The sequence below is a fragment of the Suncus etruscus genome, chromosome 6 (genome assembly GCF_024139225.1).
Source record: "Suncus etruscus isolate mSunEtr1 chromosome 6, mSunEtr1.pri.cur, whole genome shotgun sequence".
In the NCBI taxonomy this organism is placed as follows: domain Eukaryota; kingdom Metazoa; phylum Chordata; class Mammalia; order Eulipotyphla; family Soricidae; genus Suncus; species Suncus etruscus.
Window position 1 is genome coordinate 12,946,597 of NC_064853.1, and position 23,736 is coordinate 12,970,332.

The 23,736-nt window shown below is 45.3% G+C and overlaps 2 protein-coding genes across 5 annotated transcripts in view; both read right to left on the reverse strand.

Moving 5' to 3' along the window:
- Positions 1–1,609: 1,609 nt before the first annotated feature.
- Positions 1,610–14,230, reverse strand: LEPROT (leptin receptor overlapping transcript). The gene is made up of 4 exons (XM_049774422.1): positions 14,209–14,230; positions 9,129–9,204; positions 6,019–6,205; positions 1,610–2,510 (listed from the first exon to the last, which is right to left on the reverse strand). Exons 1-4 carry the CDS (start codon positions 14,222–14,224, stop codon positions 2,394–2,396), a joined length of 396 nt encoding a protein of 131 aa, XP_049630379.1. The 5' UTR covers positions 14,225–14,230; the 3' UTR covers positions 1,610–2,393.
- A 7,977-nt stretch (positions 14,231–22,207) lies between these two features.
- Positions 22,208–23,736, reverse strand: part of DNAJC6 (DnaJ heat shock protein family (Hsp40) member C6) — a 155,206-nt gene continuing 153,677 nt past the window's right edge. For all 4 annotated transcript variants that reach the window (XM_049774389.1, XM_049774388.1, XM_049774390.1 and 1 more), the window contains exon 19: positions 22,208–22,788. In XM_049774389.1, the coding sequence (XP_049630346.1) occupies positions 22,687–22,788 (102 nt within the window). In that variant the 3' untranslated portion in view covers positions 22,208–22,686. The remainder of the gene's footprint in view (positions 22,789–23,736) is intronic.

Here is a 23,736-nt window from a genome sequence, read left to right on the forward strand (position 1 = left end):
CAAGACTATTAAGAGTGATTTCTGAACGAGGAGCCAGGAATAACCCCTGAGCACAGCTGGGTGTGCTTCCCCTAAACCACCGACAAAAAAAAAAATCAAAACTGCCCATTTCAGAGTACCATGGAGATTTTTTTGATATCACGCCAGCAAGGATACAACATAATAAAGACTTCTGAAGTTCAACTTTTCTTTTGTGTTAGAAGTGAAGTTTATTACTACACAGTGAGTACACACGTTATTAAAAAATGCTGGTTAAAATTATGGTGTCTATATCATTTTTCTCATATAAATATTGGAAGTAACAACTAGAACAATTCTACAGGTAAAACGGGACAATATAAAAAGATAATATCACAAACATGGTCTGGGATGACTTTGCACGTTCTCCTTTGAGGCATCACTTTTCTACCCTCTGGTCCAGGATCATCCCCAAGTCTGCTGGCCTGTTTGTACTTCTGTGTTCACAGCTTCTGTGTTCCCAATGGGTGCCAGAAATGCAGCTCACTATGCTTTAAAATGTCTGCTTCTATTTTCACTCCGGGCTGCATAACTCATATTTCTTTCTCTACAGGGATTGGGGCCCAAAGTCAAGCTAGAAAAGCTATAATTAAAGGACTCACAATGCCCATTCCCAATGATTCATTTAAGGGGATATAAACTTATAAACATATTTTTTTTAAAAAGTCCAATAGAGTAGGAGATTCTGAGGACATAAACACCTCGAGGAAAATCCAGTGGCTCACAGTTCCACATCTGTGGAAAGGAAAGGACAAGCTGGAGTCTGCAGGAGTTTGGGGTGATCAAAAAGCCAGGGTGCGTACTTATGTGGGGCAGAAACTAGGGAAAGGGGCAGGTGAGAAAGGCACATTCAGCAGCAGAATGTTCTGCCTCAGGCTGGCCTTTCCCCCAGCCCCAGCACCTCAAGGGGTTCAGGTGTCTCCCCAGCTCTGAGCAAGCAACCCTCACCCCTTAAAACTGTCAAGGTATTGCTGCTTCTGGTTATAGACAGAAACTGTAGAGTGGGGTGGGAACCTAGAGAGTGTGGCTGAAACCTATAGAGTGAGGTTGGAGCCTGTAGTGTGTGACGGAAGCTGTAGTGTAAGGCTGGACCCTATAGAGTCTCAATAGGACCCAATGAAGTGTGGCTGGGACCTAGAAGGTGGCCAGAAACTCTGGAGTGCAGCTGGAACTCTTGGAATGTGGTAGGAACCTATGGACTGTGGCCCAAAATCTATAGATAATGGACAGAACCTAGGGAGCACAGCTGAAACCTATGGAGTGGCCAGAACCTCTGGAGTGTGGTGGAACCTATGGGATGTAGCTAGAGCTTATGGGGTGTGGCTGGAACCCATGGAATGTGATGGGAACCTATAGAGTATGGCAGGAAACTAGAGTATGGCACAACCTATGGAGTGTGGTAGGAACCAATGGGGTATGCCTGGAACCTACAAAGTATAGTGAGAACCTATGCAGTGTGGAGGGAATCCATGGAGTGTGGCAGGAGACTAATGGGGTACAGCAGAAATCTAAAGAGTATGGCCAAAGTCTATAGAATGCAGAAACTATGGAGCACAACTGGAATCTATAGAGTATGGCCAGAACTATGGAGTGTGGCCAGAACCTATAGAGTAGGCCGGAACCATGCTGTGTGGCTGGTACCATGGGTGTGTAGCTAAAGCTTATGGGATGGTGGCCGGAAACTAAGGAGTGTGGCAGGAACCCAGGGGTGTGACTGTCCATCTTAGAGAGAGAGGAAGGGGTGAAGGAGGTGGGGAGAAGAAGCAGCTTTTACAAAAGCACCTTAATTAAGGAAGGCCTGAGAGGCTGAGAGTGAAGTTCAGCCGTAGGAAGGGCAAGAGGCTGGAATGATGGAACCCACGGGTTGTCCTCTGACCAGTTCAGAGGTGCAGGCCCCTCACTCCAGGTCTCATCCTCCAAGTCTGCATTCCCCAGTTGCTCCTGGGTGCAAAGTTGGTGATCTGGGTCTGTGAACCACACAAGGCAAGCAGGAAATTCCACACCATGAAAGGTGCTGCCTGTGTCTCTCTGGGCCACAAGCGTCCCTTGGAAGTCTCTGCAGAACTGCAAGCCGCAACGGGGGAGACTTGGGAGGCCCTGCGTAGAGCCCGGAAGAGCTGAGTCAGGTGTGCACAGACATCTTTGCCCACGTCTGCAACTGGTATCCTGGTAAATCACAGACTTCCACTTGCACACAGTCCAGCTGGGAATGAGGAAAATCTTTTTCTCCTGGTGTCCTCGTTAAATAGAGCATGATATAGAGGTATAAAACAACCAGCATATTAAATGTCGTAGAAAAAAATGCCCCGGGTGCACAGACATGTGCATCTGGCATGAACTCTAAGAAATAAAAAGCATTTTGTCAAATTAATGCTCTACCACTGATCCCAGCTAAAATCATCTTCTCTCCCAAAAATAAGGAAGAAACCTTGAATTGTCAGGAAAATGACGGCATTGCCTGCCAGCACAAGGCCACAGGCTCCCCATTTGATCTGTAACACAAGAAAAGAGAATGAAATCTTTCCTGCTTTTGCCTCAAACTCTCTGCAGATCTGGTATCTTCTGCTTTTGGGACTTCCAAGGAAATATTACATAGAATTGTACAAAGGCTTAATGAAATGGGTGGGAGACACTGAACTGGTCAGTAATTAGCCTTAGCACTTTGCGATGCTTATTCATTAATTCTAGCATAATCCTTCACATTTTTCCCAATAGGCATATTTTTTTGTTTATTTTCAATGACTGCCTGAAATAAAATTCATGCAGCAGGATAATGAATGGTCCAGGTACAATGCTGGGTACTAAAAGTTCTGTAGGCATTGCCTTTATACATGAAAACAGGAATGGAGCATCGGATGCTGGGTTTCTTTCTTTTCTATACAAGAAAAGGCTTTATAGAAGAAGGATAAATGCAAGAAGTTCTTTTTTTTTTTTTTTTTTAATTTATTTTTTAAGGTTTTGGGCCACACCCAGCGGCACTCAGGGGGTTACTTCTGGCTCTGCACTCAGAAGTCACTCCTTGTTCAGGAGACCATATGCAATGCTGGGGATCGAACCCTGGTCTGTCCCAAGTCATCTGCATGCAAGGCAAATGCCCTACCGCTGTATTATTGCTCCAGCCCAAATGCCAGATGTTCTAATTTATCTGCAGTCTATGGAATAACATGGGAATGGAAGATTATTAAATGTAAGCAAGCCCTTGGGACTAGATTACAGAAATGAAAATGCCAAAGAAATGGGGTACAAAGCATGTGGGGTGTGGGGGAGAGGGCTGGTAGCATCATAAAAGCCATTGGTCAATGGTCATGGACACTTCAATGTGTAGATATAAGGAAACTTTGTCTATCAAAAACCATGAATCAACCTAGTATAAGCATGAGACCCAAACTATAATAATTAAAATTTTCACACATAGTTTGCTAAGGAGGTTGGATGGCAGGAGCCTTAGGACAGGGACGAAGGGACACAGACACCAGTGGTAGTGGTGGGGGTAGAGCTGGAACACACTATTCCCGAAGCTCTTTTACCAAGAGCTTTGTAGATGGCAGTGCCTAAATTTAACACATTCTTTAAATTTAAAAAATATCTTTGTTTTTGGACCACTCCCAGTGGTGATCAGGGTTTAATTCTGGCTCTGTGCTCACCAGGATCACTGGGGGGACCATATGGAAGGCAGCTTTCAAGCACGGCAGGCAGTTTGACAGAACTGTGGTTGGGAACAAGAGTACCCTCTAGTGGGCATTTCTGTCTGAGACTTTAACTCAAAAACAATTTTCTTATAAATGATGCAAGGCCAGAGCAATAATATAGGGATTAAGTCACTTGCCTTAGATGCAGTGGACCTGGTTTCAAACCATGAGTACAGCCTGGAGTAGCCCCTGAGTACAACCACATGTGGCCCAAAAACGGGGTGCAGGAGAATTCTGAGAGGGGAAAAAGGAAGTACTGAGAGGGAAAAGCAACAATCTTTTTATTTTTTGTTTGGAGCCACTCCCAGTAGTGCTCAGGGATTATTCCTGGATCTGTGCTCAGGAGTGCCCCTTGACAGTGCTCAGGAGGGAAGATATGTGGTGCTGGGGAATTGAACCAGGTCAGCAGGATGCTTTCACCCCATACTGTCTCTCTGGTCCAAGAATAGCAATCTTGATGGGAAAATTTCATATGTCCTGAGCACAAAAATCAGAAGATGACTACTGTGCACTGAGAACCCTCAAAGATACCTGGGAAAAGGTTCAAAGGGCAGCAGCACATGCAGGGGGGAGGCTTGACTCCATCTGGACACCCAGCACTGCCTGGTGAGAACCTCTGGGCACAACAGTGGATCTGACCCTTTATATATAGAGTTCAAATGGGGAAACACTGAAAGGCTGTCCCAAATCCAGCCTTAGCAACCATCCAGCCTTCATCTAAAGCATACCCTTTCATATTTGGGGGGCAGAAAGTACTCGCCTGGTGTGGAATAATCCAAGATATATCCTATTGGAGTCACTGAATATGATCAAAATGTCACAGGAGCACCAAGAAGAGGGAAACTGTCAACAAAACCCTTTTTATCGTGCTAGTCATGTTCAATGATTCCAACAGAAGAATCATCAGCTACTTCCCTATCAGTGCTTTGTAGGAACAGAGATGGTGTCTGGTGCTGATTCCTAGTGTTTCACAAATAGCACTTACAAGGATCTTTGCTGAGTGAACACATGAGACTTGTGCTTCACCATAGCTAATGCTCCCTGGGTACTGGAGAGATAGTACAGAGGACAGAGTTCTTGCCTTGCATGTAGCCAACCTGGGTTCAATCCCTGGAACCACAGTGGACTCCAGAGTCCTGCCAGGAGTCCTACTGAGCACAGAGACAGGAGTAAGCTGGGTGTGGCCCAAAACAAAAACAGCAGTAACAAAAGTGTTTCATTAAACTGAAATGGTGAAGGTCAAGCAATAGTACAGAGGAGGACATTTGCCTTGCATGTTGCCAACCCAGGTTCAATCCCCAGCATCCCACAAGGTCCCCTAAGCCTGACAGGAGTGATTTCTGAGTGCAGGCAGTAACCCCTAAGCACCACCAGATGTGGTCCCCCCCCAAAAAAAAATCTGGGATGGTTTGTTGAGAATAAAAAGAGGAAAGCACGGGAGACAGCAAGCATCACATAACTGATTATATTCATTATGTTTTAGAAACACACAAAAGCCATTGTTGTACTGGAAGAAGCCGTGTTAGTCACAGTATCTTCCAGAAGCACCCTAACTGCTTCCCCATAATGCCTGCTAAATGAGAGCTGTGGGCATGACCCTATTTACAGAAAGACCTGATAAGATGATACTCTTATTGAAACTAAAAAAGCATTGCCATGATGCTCTCTGTGGATTTCTCTAAAATAAGAGGCAAGGATTTTAGAAAACTTCCAGAGAAGCGCTTTAGGCAGAAAATGGCAGAACTCATATGGTGTCTAGTGAAATGTTTTAAGAAAAACTAAGAAAGAATTTGACTAAAAGATATGACCAAGTTACTGATCTAAACTAGGAGAACAGGGCCAGGAGATAAAGGGCCCATGTGAATTGTAACATGTTGGAGCCAGGGCTCTGTCCCCAGCACCACACTGTCCCTGGAACTATCCATGAGCTTTAAGGCTCTGAACATCACTAGGTAAAGTACAATACCCTACCTAAAAAATAAACAAAATCACAATAATTAAGAGGGGACAGAGAAAACTGAAAATATGCCTATGTGTACTAAAACCTAAGAAATGGAAATGAGGGATTGGAGTGGTGGCACAGGCGGTAGGGTGTCTGCCTTGTACGTGCTAACCTAGGACAGACTATGGTTCAATCTCCCAGCATCCCATATGGTCCCCCAAGCAAGGATCGATTTCTGAGCTCATAACCAGGAGTAACCTTGAGTTTCACTGGGTGTGCCCCTCCCCCCAAAAAAAGAAAAAGTGGAAATGAAACTGAGGTCTTTGAAAATGGTGAACACTGGGTAGAGCAAGAGGAAACAGAACTTACCACGGCCACTCGAGCAAGAATGATAGGAAATCCAAAGGCAGATACAACAATTCCCGTGGTGAAAAAATAGGCCAGTTCCCGACAGGCACTGCTGGTGGCATCAGAGTCATATGTGGCTCTTTTGGCAATGAAATACGGGATGGGGGAGATGGCGTGGAACACCAGGACGAACAGGGGCCAATAAACACTGTCAAGGGATCCAGGAAAAAAAAAACAGTGAAAAGTCAGTCACAGTTTCAATGAAAGATACCGTTTCAGAATTACAGTTTCAAATGCCCAAATCAACAGTTTTCATCCCATTGCCAATACTAGACCATAACATGAGTTCAGTCAGGAAACATATGAAAGATTCATAATTAAAAATTGCAAATCCAGGATAGATGCCGCAGCTGAGTCATCCCAGGTTGGCCCAATCTCCAGGTTGTGATCTCTGGAGCCTTCTCAGGATGGGAAGGGGGGGGGGGGGCGGCAGCCGAGTCCCTGCCCAGTGGGAAAGGCCCCACCCACACCCAACTTCCTCTAGCATATAAATAGTCCAGTGTGACAACAGCTATACGACTAATCTCAGAGACACCAAGCAGCTGATCATCCTAGTTCCACAGCTCCCAGAGCACATAGCCACATATGTGGTCACAAGACTTCTCCAAATTTCACAGTACTGCCAGCACAATATGAGCACAGTAAATTGGATGGGAAAGTTGCATTAAAAACTAGGGTCCAGAGCAATAGCACAGAGGCAGGGTGTTTGCCTTGTACACAGCTGAGCTGGGACTGACCAGGATTCAATCCCAGCATACTATATGGTCCCTAGTCTGCCAGAAGCAATTTCGGTGTGCAGACCCAGGAGTAACCCAGGAGCACTGCGAAGTGTGGCCCCAAATCAAAACAAAACTAAACCAAAAAAAGCCTGCTAAACTCAATGAACAAAAGCAGTAACACAGATGGCTCAACTAGCATCTAAAAGCCTCCATCAGTCCTCTGACAATAACTTAAGTAAAACTATTTTGAGGATAAGTGTTGTCACAGGACATGTAAATTATTTTGTGCCTGCTTAGGGGGCAGACTTGGAGAAGGAATGAGACTGGGGGAGACTGGGGACATTGGTGGAGGGACAGTCACACTCATGATGAGACTGGTGTTGGACTATTAGACACCTGAAAGAACTGTATCATGCACAACTTTGCAAATCAAGGTACTTAGAGGTGGCGAACACGCGGCCAAAATGAATGCGACTCTTTGCCTCTTATCATTATTTTGTATACTGTGGCTCTTTGCCAAGTTTGGATTTTGTTCTGCTGCTTCTGAGGAGAGATTTCCGAGAGCGTGGAGTCCCGCCCTCAGACTGAGTCATCCCATCTCCCATCCTTTGGAAACAACTGAGGGAAACAACCCATGTGTTGCATGTTGGGTCACATCTTGCTGTTAGTTCTTAGTGTGGAGGATGCAGCACACCCTCACCATCACTGCAGGATTTTGACCCTCACTCAAAATGGCAAAATGCAATATGTGTTTCATAGATTATTTTGTTAAAATTAGATGCTTTTGTGTGAGTGTTTGCCTGTTTTGGCAGGTCACTGAGTGGTGTGGCTCTCTGATTCTCACAGTTTAAAATGTTGGCTCTTTGTGTTGATACAATATAGGGCTATGCACATTCTAATCCTATTAATACATTTTTTGGGGGAGGGAGAGAACTCCCAGGCAGTACTCAGGAGGTATAGGAACCCCACCAAGTGTTTCTTGGCCAATGGGACCATCAGTTCAGCATGAGGGCCCCAGGATCTGACACTGCTAAGGCTCTGTAGTGTTGCAAATACCCAGGTCACTGAAGTCCTCCAGGGCTGCACATAAACTTGCTTTGGGACCAGATGGTGCCAGGAATCAAATCCAAGTAGGACACAGCCAAACAGGGGCTCTAAATGCTGTACTTTTAAAAGATTACTTTTTTTATATTTTGGTTTTTGGGCCACACCAGCAGTGCTCAGGAGTTACTACTGACTCTGTGCTCAAGAATCACTCCTGGTGGATCTAGGGAACCATATGGGATAATGGGGATAGCCATTCCTGCTCTGCAGACTAAGGGCCCTACCCCTTCCCATGTTCTTGCTTACATTTTGGTCACCTGAAACCCAATCCCCACCCCCACAAGCCTAAGGTCCAGTCTCAGGCCTGTTCCAACTCTCACTGCTTGCCCACAGGGAAACCCCTGCCTCCTCTCTGCTCACTCAGAGCCCCAAGGAATTAATCATATCTGACAAAACTTGATTTCGCCACTCCCAAGTTTTACTGGCCATAGTGGACCACGGGTGGTTTCTGGAACAGTCTGTATGTCTCTAACCCTGGCAGATGCACCCCGATTTTTGTCCCTCTCATAGCTGGCATGTGGAAGCACCCCACCAAGAGCTGAAGAATAAAGACACTAAAGACACACCCTATACCAGGAATATACCCCCCAACTTATAAGGCTACCTAATTCTCTATGCTCCCCAAGTCTTGGCATAAAACCACCTCCCAGGCCTGGGGAGATAGCTCAGCAGTAAGGGGTACCCAGAATTGAGTTCAAAACTTAGCACCACATGGCCCTCAGGACATCCATGAGATGGCACTGTGAAACCTGGGCACCACAAGACCCAAGTATCACCTCATCCTCAAGCTCTACCATGGAACCATCCAGCCCAGGCTGAGTATTACTGGAAATGGTCCCCAAGGTTCCTGAACACTGCTGAGAAGGCGCCCCAAAATCTCAAACAAAAATAGCACCATTCTTGAGTACAGCCTTCCAGTTCCTCCCAATTCAGCTGCACTTCCCTCATTCTCTCTGGTCTCTGCACACATGAGGAGGGGGCTTCAGATAGCAGGATTCTGCATTCTTGCATTCCAGAGGGTGCAGAGTAGGGGTTCACCAGATGCAAATTACATGATCCTATCAAACTGGCAGAAGGGATTTTATTTTCCCACACAAAGACATTTGCCCGGAAAAGAGATGTTGACAATCTGGATTCTGCTAACTCACTGGGGAGTGCTTGGTGCTCAACTCAACAGGCTACATCACTTGTTCATCATTATATTAATAGTGACAAAGAGACACTAGAGGAGGAAGACTCAGGACTTACCCATAGTCCTCCAAGGCGCATCCCAGCATTAGGAAAGTTAATCCAATGGCGCCACTGAAGGATAAAGCCACCAGAGCTGCAAAAAGACCAAGAATTAAAGTGATGGATTACCAGGTAGGCTGGTTCAGGCTGAAAAAGTGGGAGCAGATTTCCCTTCTTGCATGAACTACAGCAGCCCAATGTCACCCCCTACCAGTGGTCCTCAAACTTTTTAAACATGGGGGGCCAGTTCACTGTCCCTCAGGCCATTGGAGGGCCAGAATATAGTAAAAACAAAAACCATGAACAAATTCCTATGCACACTGCATATATCTTATTTTGAAGTGAAGAAACAAAATGGGAACAAATACAATATGTGGCCCGCGGGCCATAGTTTGAGGACCTGGCCTACATCTTCCGACAGAAACAGCCCAGCACTGAAACTAAAATCAAATAACAGGAGCAGTTAATTCCTCTCAGGTGAGATCGGACTAAGATTTTAGGACTGAAAACTCTGAGTCTTTCCTGCTGAAATAGGATTGGGCAGAGCCAAGCCTCCACCCCATCATTAAAAAACCCAGTAGACTACCCCACCCCGCCCACAGTCTCCATCTCCCAGGCAGAAAAGCAGCCCAGCTCCTTCACCAAGCTCCAAAAGAAAACAATGGCTGCCAAAAATCCCCAGAAAAATCTTGAAGACTAAAAATTCAATTAATAATAGAGCATGCAGTGCAACGGCCGGGTAATAATTATCAGTATCTTTCATGTTCTGATTTACAATCCAACAAAACTGGTCTGAATTTCAAGAAAACAACTTGGTGTTACTTAAAAAAAAATACAGTGCTGGAATTAGGGGGGAAAAAGGGAGAGAATTCTTTATGGGGAGTAAAGAAATGGTCTGGAATTAGATGGTAGTGCTCATAATACAACCTTGTATAAAGTTTTACCCATTGTACGAAAAGGGAAAGCCACTCTACTTTTAAAAGATTATTATTATTATTATTATTATTATTATTATTATTATTATTATTATTATTATTATTATTATTTTGGTTTTTGGGCCAAACCCAGCAGTGCTAAGGAATCACTCCTGGCAGGCTTAGGAGATCATATGGAATGAATCTGTAACAAACACCCTGCCTGTGGTGCTATCACTCTGGCCTCTAAAAGATTACTTTTATGAGCACAGAGCCAGGAGCAACCCCTGAGCCCTGCCTGAAGTGGCCCCAAAACAAAAAGATTAAAAATGAAAACTTATGGGCTGGAGTGATAGCACAGGCAGCAGGGCAAGTTGCCTTGCATGCAGCCAACCCGGGACGGACCTGGGTTTGATTCCCAGCATTCAATATGGTCCCCCATGCCTACCAGTAGCAACTTCTGAGCAGAGTCAGGAGTAACCCCTAAAAAAATAAAAAAGGAGTAACCCCTGGATGTCGCTGGGTATGGCCCAAAGCAAACAAACAAAAAGATTACTTATGGTGTAAGTAAATTCTATCTCCATAGACATTTTTTAATTTTATCTTACTTTATTTTTGGGGTTTTTGGCCACACCCAGTGATGCTCAGGAGTTATTTCTGGCCATGCTCTCAGAAATCGTCCCTGGCCTGGGCAACCAAATGGGACATTGGGGATAGAACTGAGGTATGTCCTGGGTGAGCCTCGTGCAAGGCAAATGCCCTACAGCTGTGCTATCGCTCCGGCCCCTCCATAGACTCTTTTTTCTTTTTTTTTTCATTAAAAAAAGGAAAGATTGCGTTGGCGCAAGGTAAGGTATCTAGCCTAGGATTGACTGCAGTTCGATCCCCCAGCGTCCCATAAGGTCCCCTAAGCCAGGAGTGATTTCTGAGCACATAGCTAGGAGTAATCCCTGAGCATCACCAGGTGTGGCCCCAAAACAAAAATAAATACATAAATAAAAGATTCCAAACTGAAATGAGTGTAGTAAGACTTGATTAGTTGATGCCGCATCCTAGGAGAGAAAAAACACTGCCTTGGTCTCCCTGCTGCTGATAAAGGATTGGATGAGGCTAGATGGCAAGTATGTGTGGGCCCCAAACCCTAATCCACACAAGGCAAGCCAAGCTTTCTGCACAACTGTGGATATGGTGAACACACTCCTGCCCAGAGCAGGCAAGACATTCTGAGTTTCTAAAACTCTTTTTTTTTTAATTTATTTAGTGTTGGCCACACCTGCCTCTGCACTCAGGAATTACACTTGGTGGTGCTTGAGGGACTCAGGCTCAAACCCGGGTCGGCTGCATGCAAGGCAAACATCCTATCTGCTATACTGTCCTTGTCCTTGTCCTGATCCAGAATGACATCCCCAAGGATGGGGGCCTAGGCTGAATGTCAATGGTAGCAGTTGCCTGAATGGCTATGTTCTCACCTGCCTTATTAGGCGCTCACAGTAATGAGATGTCTAAGCAGGTGGTAAAGGCAGTGCTCATTTAAATGGATGTTTATCAATGTGGCTATCTGCTTGCCTTAGGGCTGTTCTTTGAAAAGGGGATCCAACATGTGAAGCCACAGGCAACTACATCCCCTAAAATAATTTTCCAGCATTGCTCGGGACTTAACCCTGACTTACTTCTGTCCTCAGGGATCACTCCTGGCAGAGCTCAGGAGATCATCTAGGCATCGGGATCAAACCTGGGTCAGCTGAATGCAAGACAAGTGCCCTACCCACTGAATATAAAACTGCATCAACAAAATATTGACACATAGTGGGTGAGTTCGCCATGCCCTGATGCAAAATGGTGGGGAATGTCAGGTCTGATTTCCATAGAAAGCCCAAGAATCATGTACTCTGGCCTAAGAACAATATTCAAATGACTCCTTGGTGATAAAAGGTTCCCACCCCAGCCTACTGGAAGAAAAAAAGCCTTCCTTGCTCAGCCAACACCTGGTGCAGGCGGACAGCCTTTGCTATTCCCTGGCTTAAGTGAGGATGCTCCATTTCTGCTTCCAGCCACCACCATACAGTACTCTACCCTTTATGTTTGCCTCCCAACTGTCCTTTCTTATCAGGACCCCAGCTTCTGGGTTAGGGCTTCCTCCTGTCCAGAATCATCTTGGTCCCATCTGAGACCACCTATCCCAGGTAGGGTCCCAAGCATAGTTAGAACTCAAATCTAAGGCACCTTAATTGGCAGCCCCAGAATTCAGAAATAAAGTCATTGTTTGAGCCACACAGCTTGGAGTAGACCACCCTCCTGGTCCTGAGCCATGTGAGGGTTAAGGAGATGTTATGTGTGTGTGGGGTATATATGGCGGTTAAGGGGAACACATCTTTAGATGTCAAGAGTAATAATTTCAAAATCTGTAGCCTGACAGTAACTTCACAAATATTCCTTCACCCCAAGTATCAGGAATTCAAGAATGCCACAATAAAAGTAAAGTAATCCACAAAGGCTTCCTTCTTTTGATCCTTTTCCTCTCCATATGAACACATAAACAATCGTGACTATCTGATCAGTTCTGGATATAACTATGCACAGTAATTTTTCAGATACTTTCCTCTGTTTTCTGACTTGGTTTCATACCAATTAGATCTCTTACACAGTGGACACTGTGTAAGTAAGTCGTGTTTATATATACACACACATATATATACACATGCATGAGTGTGTGTATATATGCATGTATAATTGAATATATGCTGACTATAAAATATGTTATTTATATTTATTTTATATAATATTTTATATTTTATAATATATAAAAGTGATATTGATGTTGGGAGGTCAACACTAGTGGTGGGAATGGCCCTAATTCATTGTCATATGTACCTTAAAAAGAACTGTGAAAGACTTGCTATTCATACTGGTCTCAAGAAATAAAAAATAATAATCAATAAAAGTGATGTTGAATATAAAAGCCAGTTAAAAGTTCACAGACAGGGGCCGGAGAGATAGCATGGAGGTAAAACGTTTGCCTTTCATGAAGAAGGTCATCAGTTCGAATCCCGGCGTCCCATATGGTCCCCCGTGCCTGCCAGGAGCAATTTCTGAGCATGGAGCCAGGAGTAACCCCTGAGCACTGCCGGGTGTGACCCAAAAACCACAAAAAAAAAAAAAAAAAAAAAGTTCACAGACACTCGCATGAGACTCACAGTGAACAGTCCCCTGGTCCGGGCAAATATATGCATACCTAACTATATCGTCTGTGCTGAATAAATGAGGGAATGCTTAAATAAAGATTTTTAAAAAACTCCAAGGGGATTGGGCAAGGGGGGTGAGAGGGACTGGAGAGGGGCCAAAACCAGATTCAACCTCCCAAAACAACATAACCCAAACCCCTCCAAGATGGGAACCGGTGCGATGACTCGACCCCAAAGGCCCCCCCAAAAAGCGATCTAACGATTTCCTACTACAATAATAGGATGTAAATAAAGCAGCAGGACAGAGCTCCGCACCCATCGCCCCATTCCTCGGAGGGTGGACAGACAGATAAGAAAAAGGGTGTTCTTGATCCCTTTTTTTTCTTTTTTATCACGCCTCGTCCACACCCCCAGACTGCACCCACCGATGCTCGGTGCCTGTGACAGATAAAACTCGGGGGAACACGATGAATGAAGAAGATTCGTCCCAACTTGTCCCCCACCCGCTGAGACAAGGACCGCGCCCACATCCACGTCCACTCTGCCCCGCCTGGAAAAAAAATCCTCCAGGACTCAGGCTCCTCGGTCAGCAATGGGAAAACCCTGTGGAAGGAAAACGGGGTGCAGGAGAGGAAAAGGGGGTGCAGGCAAGGGTTGGGGAGGGCTGCAAGTGCAAAGGCAGTTGCAGACTCAGGTGCGGGGGTGTGGGTAGGGGCTCCTAGGGGACCCCCAGGGAAATGAGCCAGCGAGGAGGTGCTCCAAACGCGGACCCCCAAAGGGGTCCCCGAAACCACGCGACAGCAGAGATGCTGTGCGGTCTTGCAAAAAAAAAAGGGGGGGGTTCAGATTTCCCTCTCAGAAATAGAAAGTGGAAGGATGTAGGAGCTGAGGTAGCAGGCTGGCTGGTTCCCGCCCACGCTACGCACTGGAGGTGCAGACCCGGGGGTAGCCCCAAACCAAGACACCCCACCCCATCCTGGCACTGGTGGGCCGCGATGGTACCTTTAACGCCTGCCATGTCTCCCGAGCTAGGGCCGCGCCTGCTTCCGGCTTCCTGCCCCTGCCCGCGCCTCCGGCCACGAGAGCCACGCCCCCTTGCCAGGCGTCCCGCCCCTCCACGCTGCGCAGCCACTCAGAGCTCTGCTACGGGAGCCACGCCCCCTTGCCAGGAGTCCCGCCCCTCCACGGAGATCCCGCCTGGCTGGTCTAGAGCCTGCCCCCACACGCTGCGCAGCCACTCAGAGTCCCGCTCTGATGCTCCCGAGCCCGCCCCCTATACGCTGCGCAGCCATTCAGAGCTCAGCTACGGGAGCCACGCCCCTTTTCAGGAATTCTACCCCTCTATGCAGATTCCCGCCTTGATGCTGCCGAGCCCGCCTCTACACGCTACGCAGCCATTCAGAGCTCTGTTACAAGAGCCACGCCCCCTTCCAGGCGTCCCGACCCTACACGCTGCGCAGCCACTCAGAGTTCAGCTGCGGGAGCCACGCCCCCTTTCCAGGAGTCCCGCCCCTATAAGCTACGCAGCTACTCAGAGCTCTGTTACGGGAGCCACGCCCCCTTTCCAGGCGTCCCGCCTTCTACACGCTGCACAGCCACTCAGAGATCTGCTACGGAAGCCACCCCCCCTTTCCAGGCGTCCCGCCCCTCTATGCAGATTTTCGCCCTGATTCTTTCGAGCCCGCCCCCACACGCTACGCAGCCTCTCAGAACTCAGCCACGAGAGGCCCGCCCCATCCCTGATTGCCACGCCCCCTACAAGTTTTTTTTCTCTCTCCTCCACTCAGATCTCTCTCAGATGTTCTTGAGCCCGACCTTTCTCTCGGCTCAGCCATTCAGAATCCCGCTCCGAGAGTCACGCCCCTCCCGCCACGAGAACCACGTTCCATGAGAACTCAGCCCAGGACGCGCCCGAGTCCGCCCCTCTACGTAATCCAGGTCCATCCAGGTTCCCGCCCCGTCGCTCTGTCAAGAGTCCTGCCTCGCCACGCAGCCCCTTCTCTCCCGACCTCCCCTCGAGTCCTCCGCCCCCTAGCTTTGGGGTTGAAAGATCAACAGAGGTCTGTTTCTCGGGAGCTGCGCCCGGAAAAACCCCGGTTTTCCTCGCCTCAGCTCCCCTCACGCAGGCCACGCCCCGACACACATAGTCCCGCCCCTTCCGGTTTGTGAATACGCCCCCAGCATCTGGGGCCACGCCCCCAAGCTCAATAGGCGGGGTTGATGATACCAACAATCCGGCCCCAAGCGGGCCTAGACTGTCCCGACCGGATCCTGCACAGCATCTTTGTTTGTCTTCGATGCACCGCTCTTCATTCCCGGATTTGGTCCCTGCTTCTGACGTTTAATGATCTGGCTGGGAGGGACCCCCTCGGGGTCACGGGCGCTGCAGCTGCAGCTTCTTTAGGAAGGGACCATGGAGGACATGGTTTTACAGACTTAAGGCACATTGATGGTAACTGGAGAAAGAGAACAACATTTTAGGGATGGGGTCACACCCTGCAATGCTCAGGGTTTATTCCTGGCTCCGTGCTCAGAGCTCACTCCTAGGGTGGCTTGAATGACCAAATGAGATGCCAAGGATGAAATCCAGGGTGACTGCATGCAATGCAAGTGCCCTCCTCACTGTACTATTGCTCCAGCCCCAGAGGTCAGTTTCTAGGTCTCACTTTTCTTTTTCAGTAAACTTGATTCTTTATCAAAGATGGAATGGAATGGCATATTTCCCTCAGGAGATGGCTAAAGTCTCTGACATGTCCTCCATGTCCCACAGAGCGCAGGGAAAGACAGCAAGGAGCTTGCCCTTTGCAAAGAACCGTGTGAGGGTGGAGACGGGGATTACATATATATAAGTATATAAGTAAATATATATTTATATATCAAGTACATACATATATAGAAGAGGAAGGATGAACACTTCTATCCAGCGAAACATTCTCTGAGTTGCTTTTCTGTGTGACTGTAACTGGGACTTCTTTGACTCTGAGGATCTCAGAGAACCAGACCTCAAGGTCTAGACCAAGGCTTTTGCTTGAACTTGCTTGACCTCAAACCAGCATCTATCAAAACGGAATGCTTTCCAGAAGAAAAGAAAGTACAGAGACTACCGTGCTTTACTAGCATGCTGCTGACCCTGATTCCATCTCCTCCATATATGGGCCAGATTCCCTAGTACAGAACCAGAAATATGGCCTAATTACCTAATGGGTGTGACTCCAGAATCATCACTTACAACAAAAGGAACTAGAAATTGCTGAACTTTACCCCATCCCCAAGTGGTGTTTGATCCCCAAAGAAATATCTGGAATTAGAAAATGCAGGAGCTAGGACTAGAGAGATAGTACAATGCCTTCTTTACAACTGATCTGGGTTTGATCTCCAAGCACTATCAGAAGCAGTTATTCCTAAGTATAGAGCCAGTAGAAAATACAAGCATTGTCAAGTGTGCAGCCCCAACATTTAAAAAAATGAAAGAAAAGAAAATGCAGGGATAACATTCGTCTTCAACAAGTTTCATGTTCACCTTATCACTTTATTTTGGAGAAAGTCAGAGACTTTAGCCATCTCCTGAGGGAAATATGCCATTCCATTCCATCTTTGATAAAGAATCAAGTTTACTGAAGAAGGAAAAGCAGACCTAGAAACTGACCTCTGGGGCCGGAGCAATAGTACAGTGAGGAGGGCACTTGCATTGCATGCAGTCAACCCGGACTTCATCCTTGGCATCTCATTTGGTCATTCAAGCCACCCTAGGAGTGAGCCCTGAGCACGGAGCCAGGAATAAACCCTGAGCATTGCAGGGTGTGACCCCATCCCTAAAATGTTGTTCTCTTTCTCCAGTTACCATCAATGTGCCTTATGTCTGTAAAACCATGTCCTCCATCATGCACCTTGGACATAGTGTATGTATTTGTATTAGTTGGAGGGGGGTTCACATCCGCAATGCTCAGGGTTTACTTCTGACCCTGTTCTCAGATCACTCCTGGTGGTGCTAAGGGGACTGTGCCCAGTATTGGAATTAAACCAAGTTTGACCCATACAAGGCAAATATCTTACCAATTATACTATCTTTCCAGCCCATTGTATTTCTATATTCTTGTCTTGCTCTTATTTTGCAACAGTTTGAATTAATACCAACTCCATTTTATAGATGGGAGAACTTAGGCTCAGATAGTCACTAGTGAGAAGTAAAGCCAAGGTCAGCTTTCAGCTGCTGAATTCTGAAATCACAATGTTCCCACTTGTACTCCTCTCCAATAAAACTTATGCCCCAGGAAGGCAAGAACGAACTGCATGGTAATTAAAAATTAATAGCAATATCTTATGTTTGCACAGGGCAAAAGAAATCCTGTTTTTCCTTTTACCTATTTTTGAATACATGCTATATAAAATATTGATTGAAAATGCTAAGTTGACTGTATTCTTTCTCTGTCCTATGTAGGTTAGCTCTAGTCTCACACTGAAACTGAGGTAGTTTCTCCCTGCTTCTATTTTCTAAATTACAGTACCTTTTAGAATGTTTTTGTTTTGTTTTGTTTTGTTTTGTTTTCAGGGCCACACCCAGCAGCAATCAGGGGTTACTCCTGACTCTTAGAAATTACTCCTGGCAAGCTCAGGGGACCACATGGAATGCCAGGGATCAAACTCAGGTTGGCCATGTGCAAGGCAAACAACCTACCTGCTGTACTATCTTTTTGGCCCCTCTTAGAACTTCTTAAAAATGAAATTAGAATTCCCTGAAATATCACACAAGGAAATGCTAGCAAGCCAGGTATTGTGGCCTGAATGGGTAAGCACTGAAGTCTGTTCAGAAGGAACAGAAATCCCATTCAAGAAAACCCCTAGCTCTCCCAGCTGCAGCCCTGCTGCAGCCCAGACTTACTTTATACGGCCTACAGTGTAGATCTTTTTGCTGGTCTCTGCAGACAAAATCTGACAAAAATAGGACCAAGGTACAAGTAACATGTAGTTGCTTTTTCTGATCATATTATCTATTCTGCACCACACCCACAAATTGATATTTCATTAATTCTAGCCCTTATTCTGTTTTTGTTTTGTTTTGTTGTTTTGTTTTGGTTTTGGTTTTTGGGCCATACCTGGCGATGCTCAGGGGTTACTCCTGGCTGTCCGCTCAGAAATAGCTCCTAGCAGGCACGGGGACCATATGGGACATCGGGATTCGAACCAACCATCTTTGGTCCTGAATCGTCTGCTTGCAAGGCAAACGCCGCTGTGCTATCTCTCCATCTAGCCCTTATTCTGACCTGCAATGGTAATACAGTTGGTCTTACTGACTGTTGGCAACAACAATAGCTACTGTCAAGTGAGAACTCACTTATTAGTACAGTTTACACATTTATTAACTAGTCACTTATTAATAGTCTTCATTTTCACCAAAGGGTTTGTAAGAATTACCACATTTATACAGGTAATAAAATAAAGACAGTATTTAAGAAACATGACCAATATGTGAGTTCCTTTTTGGGGGGTGGAAGAGATGTACACCCAAGCAGTGTCCAGGACTTACTCCTGGCTCTGTGCTCCTGGATCACCCTTGGTGATGCCCAGGGAACCATACAAGTGCCACATAGGCAGCACACACAGCAAGGGCCTTACACACTGAACCCAGTATGAATTTTTAATATGGACAAACCAGGACTCATAAGTCTTGTGGCATTTTCCTTCACTCAGTCCCACCCTTCTTCCTCCCTCCTTTCCTCTTTTTCTTTTTTGAGGTCAAAGCAGGGTTTACCCCTACCTCTATACTCAGGGGACCAGATGGGATACCTGAGATCAAATTCAAGTTGGCCACATACAAGGTGATCGACCTACCCAATGTCCTATCTCTCCAGCCTCCACTTTTCTTTAGAACTCCCACAATCTGTTTACCTGACCTAAATTCCAGTGGAGAAACTGTCCTGTTGCTCTTTCATACAAAGTCTGGAATGCAACTATTATGGCACCATCAGGCTCTAGTAGGATAAAATTTCTGAAGCTGCAACTCTAGCTATTAAATTATTAAACTGATTATGTTTGAAACATAGCATTCATAGTATTCATGACTACAAGTGAGAGAGAGAGAGAGGGCATCATCAAAAATCCTGTCAGATGATATTCTGCTACAAATGTATTCTGTTTCTCAATTTTGCCCCAGAATTTTTCTTTAAAAATGAAACATGTTGGGGCCGGAGAGATAGCATGGAGGTAAGGCATTTGCCTTTCATGCAGGAGGTCATCGGTTCGAATCCCGGCGCCCCATATGGTCCCCTGTGCCTGCCAGGAGCAATTTCTGAGCCTGGAGCCAGGAATAACCCCTGAGCACTGCCAGGTGTGACCCAAAAAACAAAAAACAAAAAAAAAAAAAAATGAAACATGTTGAGGCTGGAGCAAAGCCATAGTAATAGGGTGTTTGTTTGCCTTGCACGCGGCTGACCAGGACGAACCTCAGTTTGATCCCCCAGAGTCCCATATGGTCCCCCAAGCCAGGAGCGACTTCTGAGCACAGAGCCAGGAGTAATCCCCGAGCGCCACCGGGTGTGACCCCAAAAAACAAAAAACAAACAAAAATAAATAAAACAATCATGTTGAGGGGCCATAGTGGTGGCGCAAGCGGTAAGGCATCTGTCTTGCCTGCACTAGCCTAGGACGGACTGCGGCTTGATCCCCGGTGTCCCATATGATTCCCCATGCCAGGAGCGATTTTTGATTGCATAGACAGGAGTAACTGCTGAGCATCACCGGGTGCGGCCCAAAAAACAAACAAACAAAAAAATCATGTTGAGGTACTAGGAATGATAGCACAGCAGGTGGGGCATTTGCCTTGTACCTGATCAACAGCCAAGGTTCAATCCCCGGCATCCTATATGGTTGGTCCCCCATGCCTGCCAGGAGTGATACCAGAATGCTGAGCCAGGAGTGGCCTTTGGGCACTGCTGGGTATGGCTCAATAATAACCAAATAAATGATATTAAGAAGATGTAATTCAAACTTATTGTAGTCATAGATGTGCAATAATAATAAGCTAAGTTCCTACGGATATTTTTGAGTCTTTTAATATACATTACAAATATTTTAGACAATCACATTTTGTGTGTAACATATTTACAAAACAAAATATATATTACAATAAATATGAATGAAACAGTGAATCTGATCAACAACAGTTCTGTCACAACCAGATAGTTGAAGGAATGCAAAAACCTGTTGGTCTGCATAAGTTAAGAGGTTGGAGATACCCAGGGGTCCAGAATTATAATGTATCTGGAAAAGAAATGAGGGAAACCCCCAATTTAAGTTAGTTAAGCTTCTTCCTCACTGCTAAGAACAGGATGTTTAACGATGTTTTAAACTATGAACGTTGATGAGTTACTCAAACATGATACAAAGCTAATATAGTTCTATCATCTCAAAATGTACATGACACTCACATAAACAGCCTTTTAATTGTTATATGCGCGGTTCACACAATATCTACATAGGGGAATGAATGAGAAAGAAACAGGTCACAGCAACATGTCCCATTCCGATTTTAAATAAGACAAGCACATACTGGAGCAAACATTATTTGATAATACGTTAATAAATCACAACTAGTTTGTTGTGGTTACCTTGAACATTTTGTAGCTGTATATTTCCAAAGAGATCATTGAATGCAGGTTTCACATTGTCAGTAAAAGATCAAATAAATTATGAATCTTTATAACCCAGAGGGAAAAGGGGGGAGGGATAAAAGAGAAGGATGCTATGCAGAATTAAAATTATTATAAAATATTTCAGACATGCTGCTTTTCTGGTACCTTTGCCACAAGAAAATTAAAATAGAAATTTAAAAAAATGATTGTCCTATAAAAACAACTTTTGAAAGCTTTGCACAATATTGAGCATGAACCTTTAAAGATTAGCCTGGAAATCTTTCTGTCCATCTGCTTTGCATATAAATATGTATAGGTATATATATATGTATATATATACATACTATGCATATGGTGTGAGTACACCAAGAGGTCTATAAGAACCACAGAAAAACAGTTGCTAATCATCAAGAAAACCCCCAAATACTGAACTGAAACCCAACCAGTCTGAAGGGTTCATTCTGGCTTTGCTCCCACAGATGTGCCTGTGTGAATGCTGCTTTCACACCCAACAACTTGTGAAACAGTAAAATCCAACTGTAATAACCCAAGGGGGTTCAGTCTCAGGAACTCTGGGAACCTGCTTCCTCAAAGCCAATCCTGACCCACCATCTGAGTTGGTGAGCACAGGTCTCTGACTGAATGACTGGGTTGTCTGCTTCTTTGCTCTGTTTTTTCTCATCATGATCACTCAAAAATCTGCAGGACACTGAATCCCTGGCAGACCCTTGTTCTGCCACATTGTCATATAACCTGTTTCCAGCAAACACCTTCCTTCCTTCCTTCCTTCCTTCCTTCCTTCCTTCCTTCCTTCCTTCCTTCCTTCCTTCCTTCCTTCCTTCCTTCCTTCCTTCCTTCCTTCTTTTGTTTGATTTTGGGCCACATCCGGTGATGCTCAGGGGTTACTCCTGGCTATGCACTCAGAAATCACTCCTGGCTTGGAGATGCCAAGGATTGAACCCAGGTCCATCCTGGGTCAGCCGTGTGCAAGGCAAATGCCCCACCACTATGCTATTGCTCCAGCCCCAGAAACACTTCCTTGACTAAGCAAAAGGAAAATCATGACAAAATTTACTTCAAATCAGGTTAATGTATACCATTAAGATTTCGTTCGGTTTGGGTTTTGGTAAGCAACCACAATTTTCTAATAGGGAAAGAAAGTGGTAGCCCAATTTACTGAGCAGAAACAAGGATTTCTACATTCCTACTTCATTGGTTAGCACTTTCATACATTTGTAGCTTATCCAGAAAGAACTGATGTTAATCACTGGATTGGAGTGAATCACATCCCCCAGTTCAAGTGCTGTTTGCGCCTTCTAGTCTCCTTGACCTAGACAGGTAGACAGTTGTATGCTATGACCATCATGAATTCCCATTAAGAAAATGCTGGGTGGTGTTCCTGAAGTCTGTGGAAGAAAGCTGTCACTCAAATTACAGCTTTCCAATAAAATCTTAAAAACTATTAGTTAGACTCCACCATGGAAGCCCATTATCACACTTGGGGGGCTCATTAATTCTGTTCTCCAACAACGATGACAAATTATTATGTCTTGAAGGCCTCTCTTTTCCATTCCCCCATCACATGCTGGGTGAGCTCCCCCCCAAAAAAGATAGGCTGGAATGTGTGGTCCTCTGACTAATGCTGCTTTTCTGTTCTGGATCGTTGATGGTGATGGGGGCTGGAGAAAACACACATCCGCATTCCTTATCCATGAGGAATTAATTCACAAGTAAAGGAACAGTTTAGTACTGGATACGTGTTACTGGAGTTTGGGTTTCATCAGTGACATCCTCAGAACGGACACACACAAAGCGTTAGCACAGGTCTGCAGCGGAGAGAGAAGCTCACATGTTAATACAAGGGCTTTTGGCCTTGATTTTCGAATTCAGACCAGGCGTCATTGAGCTCCATGAAGATCATCTTTGCATACTGCTCATAGGGCTGCCCAGTAGCCTGTTGGGGGAAAAACAAAACAAAACACACTTTATTCATCACAGGCAATTATGGTTTATACAAAAGTTTCCGTTCTAGTAAGTGGGTGCTGAAGCACTGACCTGTTTTAATTATGCTTTCTTGCTATTTCTTTTAGCCCTGTCTGTATAAGCCAATCTGTGGTTATTATGATTGCCTGAGAATACCCACTCCCTGGAAATTCATTTAAGGCCACAAGAAAGTCAGTGAGTGAATAATGGAAAACTTATTCAAACTTACACGAACTATGCCACTCTGGCCCCAGGAAGAGTGATTATCAACCTCTTTGTGCCCACAGACATGCACGCAAAAAGGGGAGAAGTCATTCGCTAAGGCAGAAAGCCATGCTTTATGTGTAATTTTACTTTCTTTTTATGCATGTTTAGACAGCACGGAATCGTGTTAATGCACAGGTATCAATGTACAAAGTCAGAGAGATAGTGCAGTGACTAGAGCATTTGCCTTGCATGCTGCAATTTGGGGTTTAATCCCCAGGACCACATATGATCACCTGAGTCCTGTCCGGAGTGATCCCTGAGCACAGAGCCAGGAGTAAGCCCTGAACACCACCACCATGCTCAATTACCTCCCCACCAAGAAAAGAAAGGAAGGACTCTCAAACCAATGGAACAAAGAATCCAGAGGCAGGTCCTCATGTATATGAAAAATTAATTTTCAATAAGGTAACGATAAAGAAATAATAAATGGAACAGAAACTAAGAACTGCCTCTAGTAGGAAGCTTACCATGGGGGAAAGGGAGGTTTTGGGGAAGGAGGACACTGGGACAGTGGTTGTGAGAAGCAGACACTGTAGCGGTGAGTGTAGTACTGAAATATTTTATGCAAGAAATCTTACTATTAATAGCACTGTAACCCATAGCACCAAAACTAAAATTTTAAGTAAAAAAATCAGATTTCCACCCACATGTG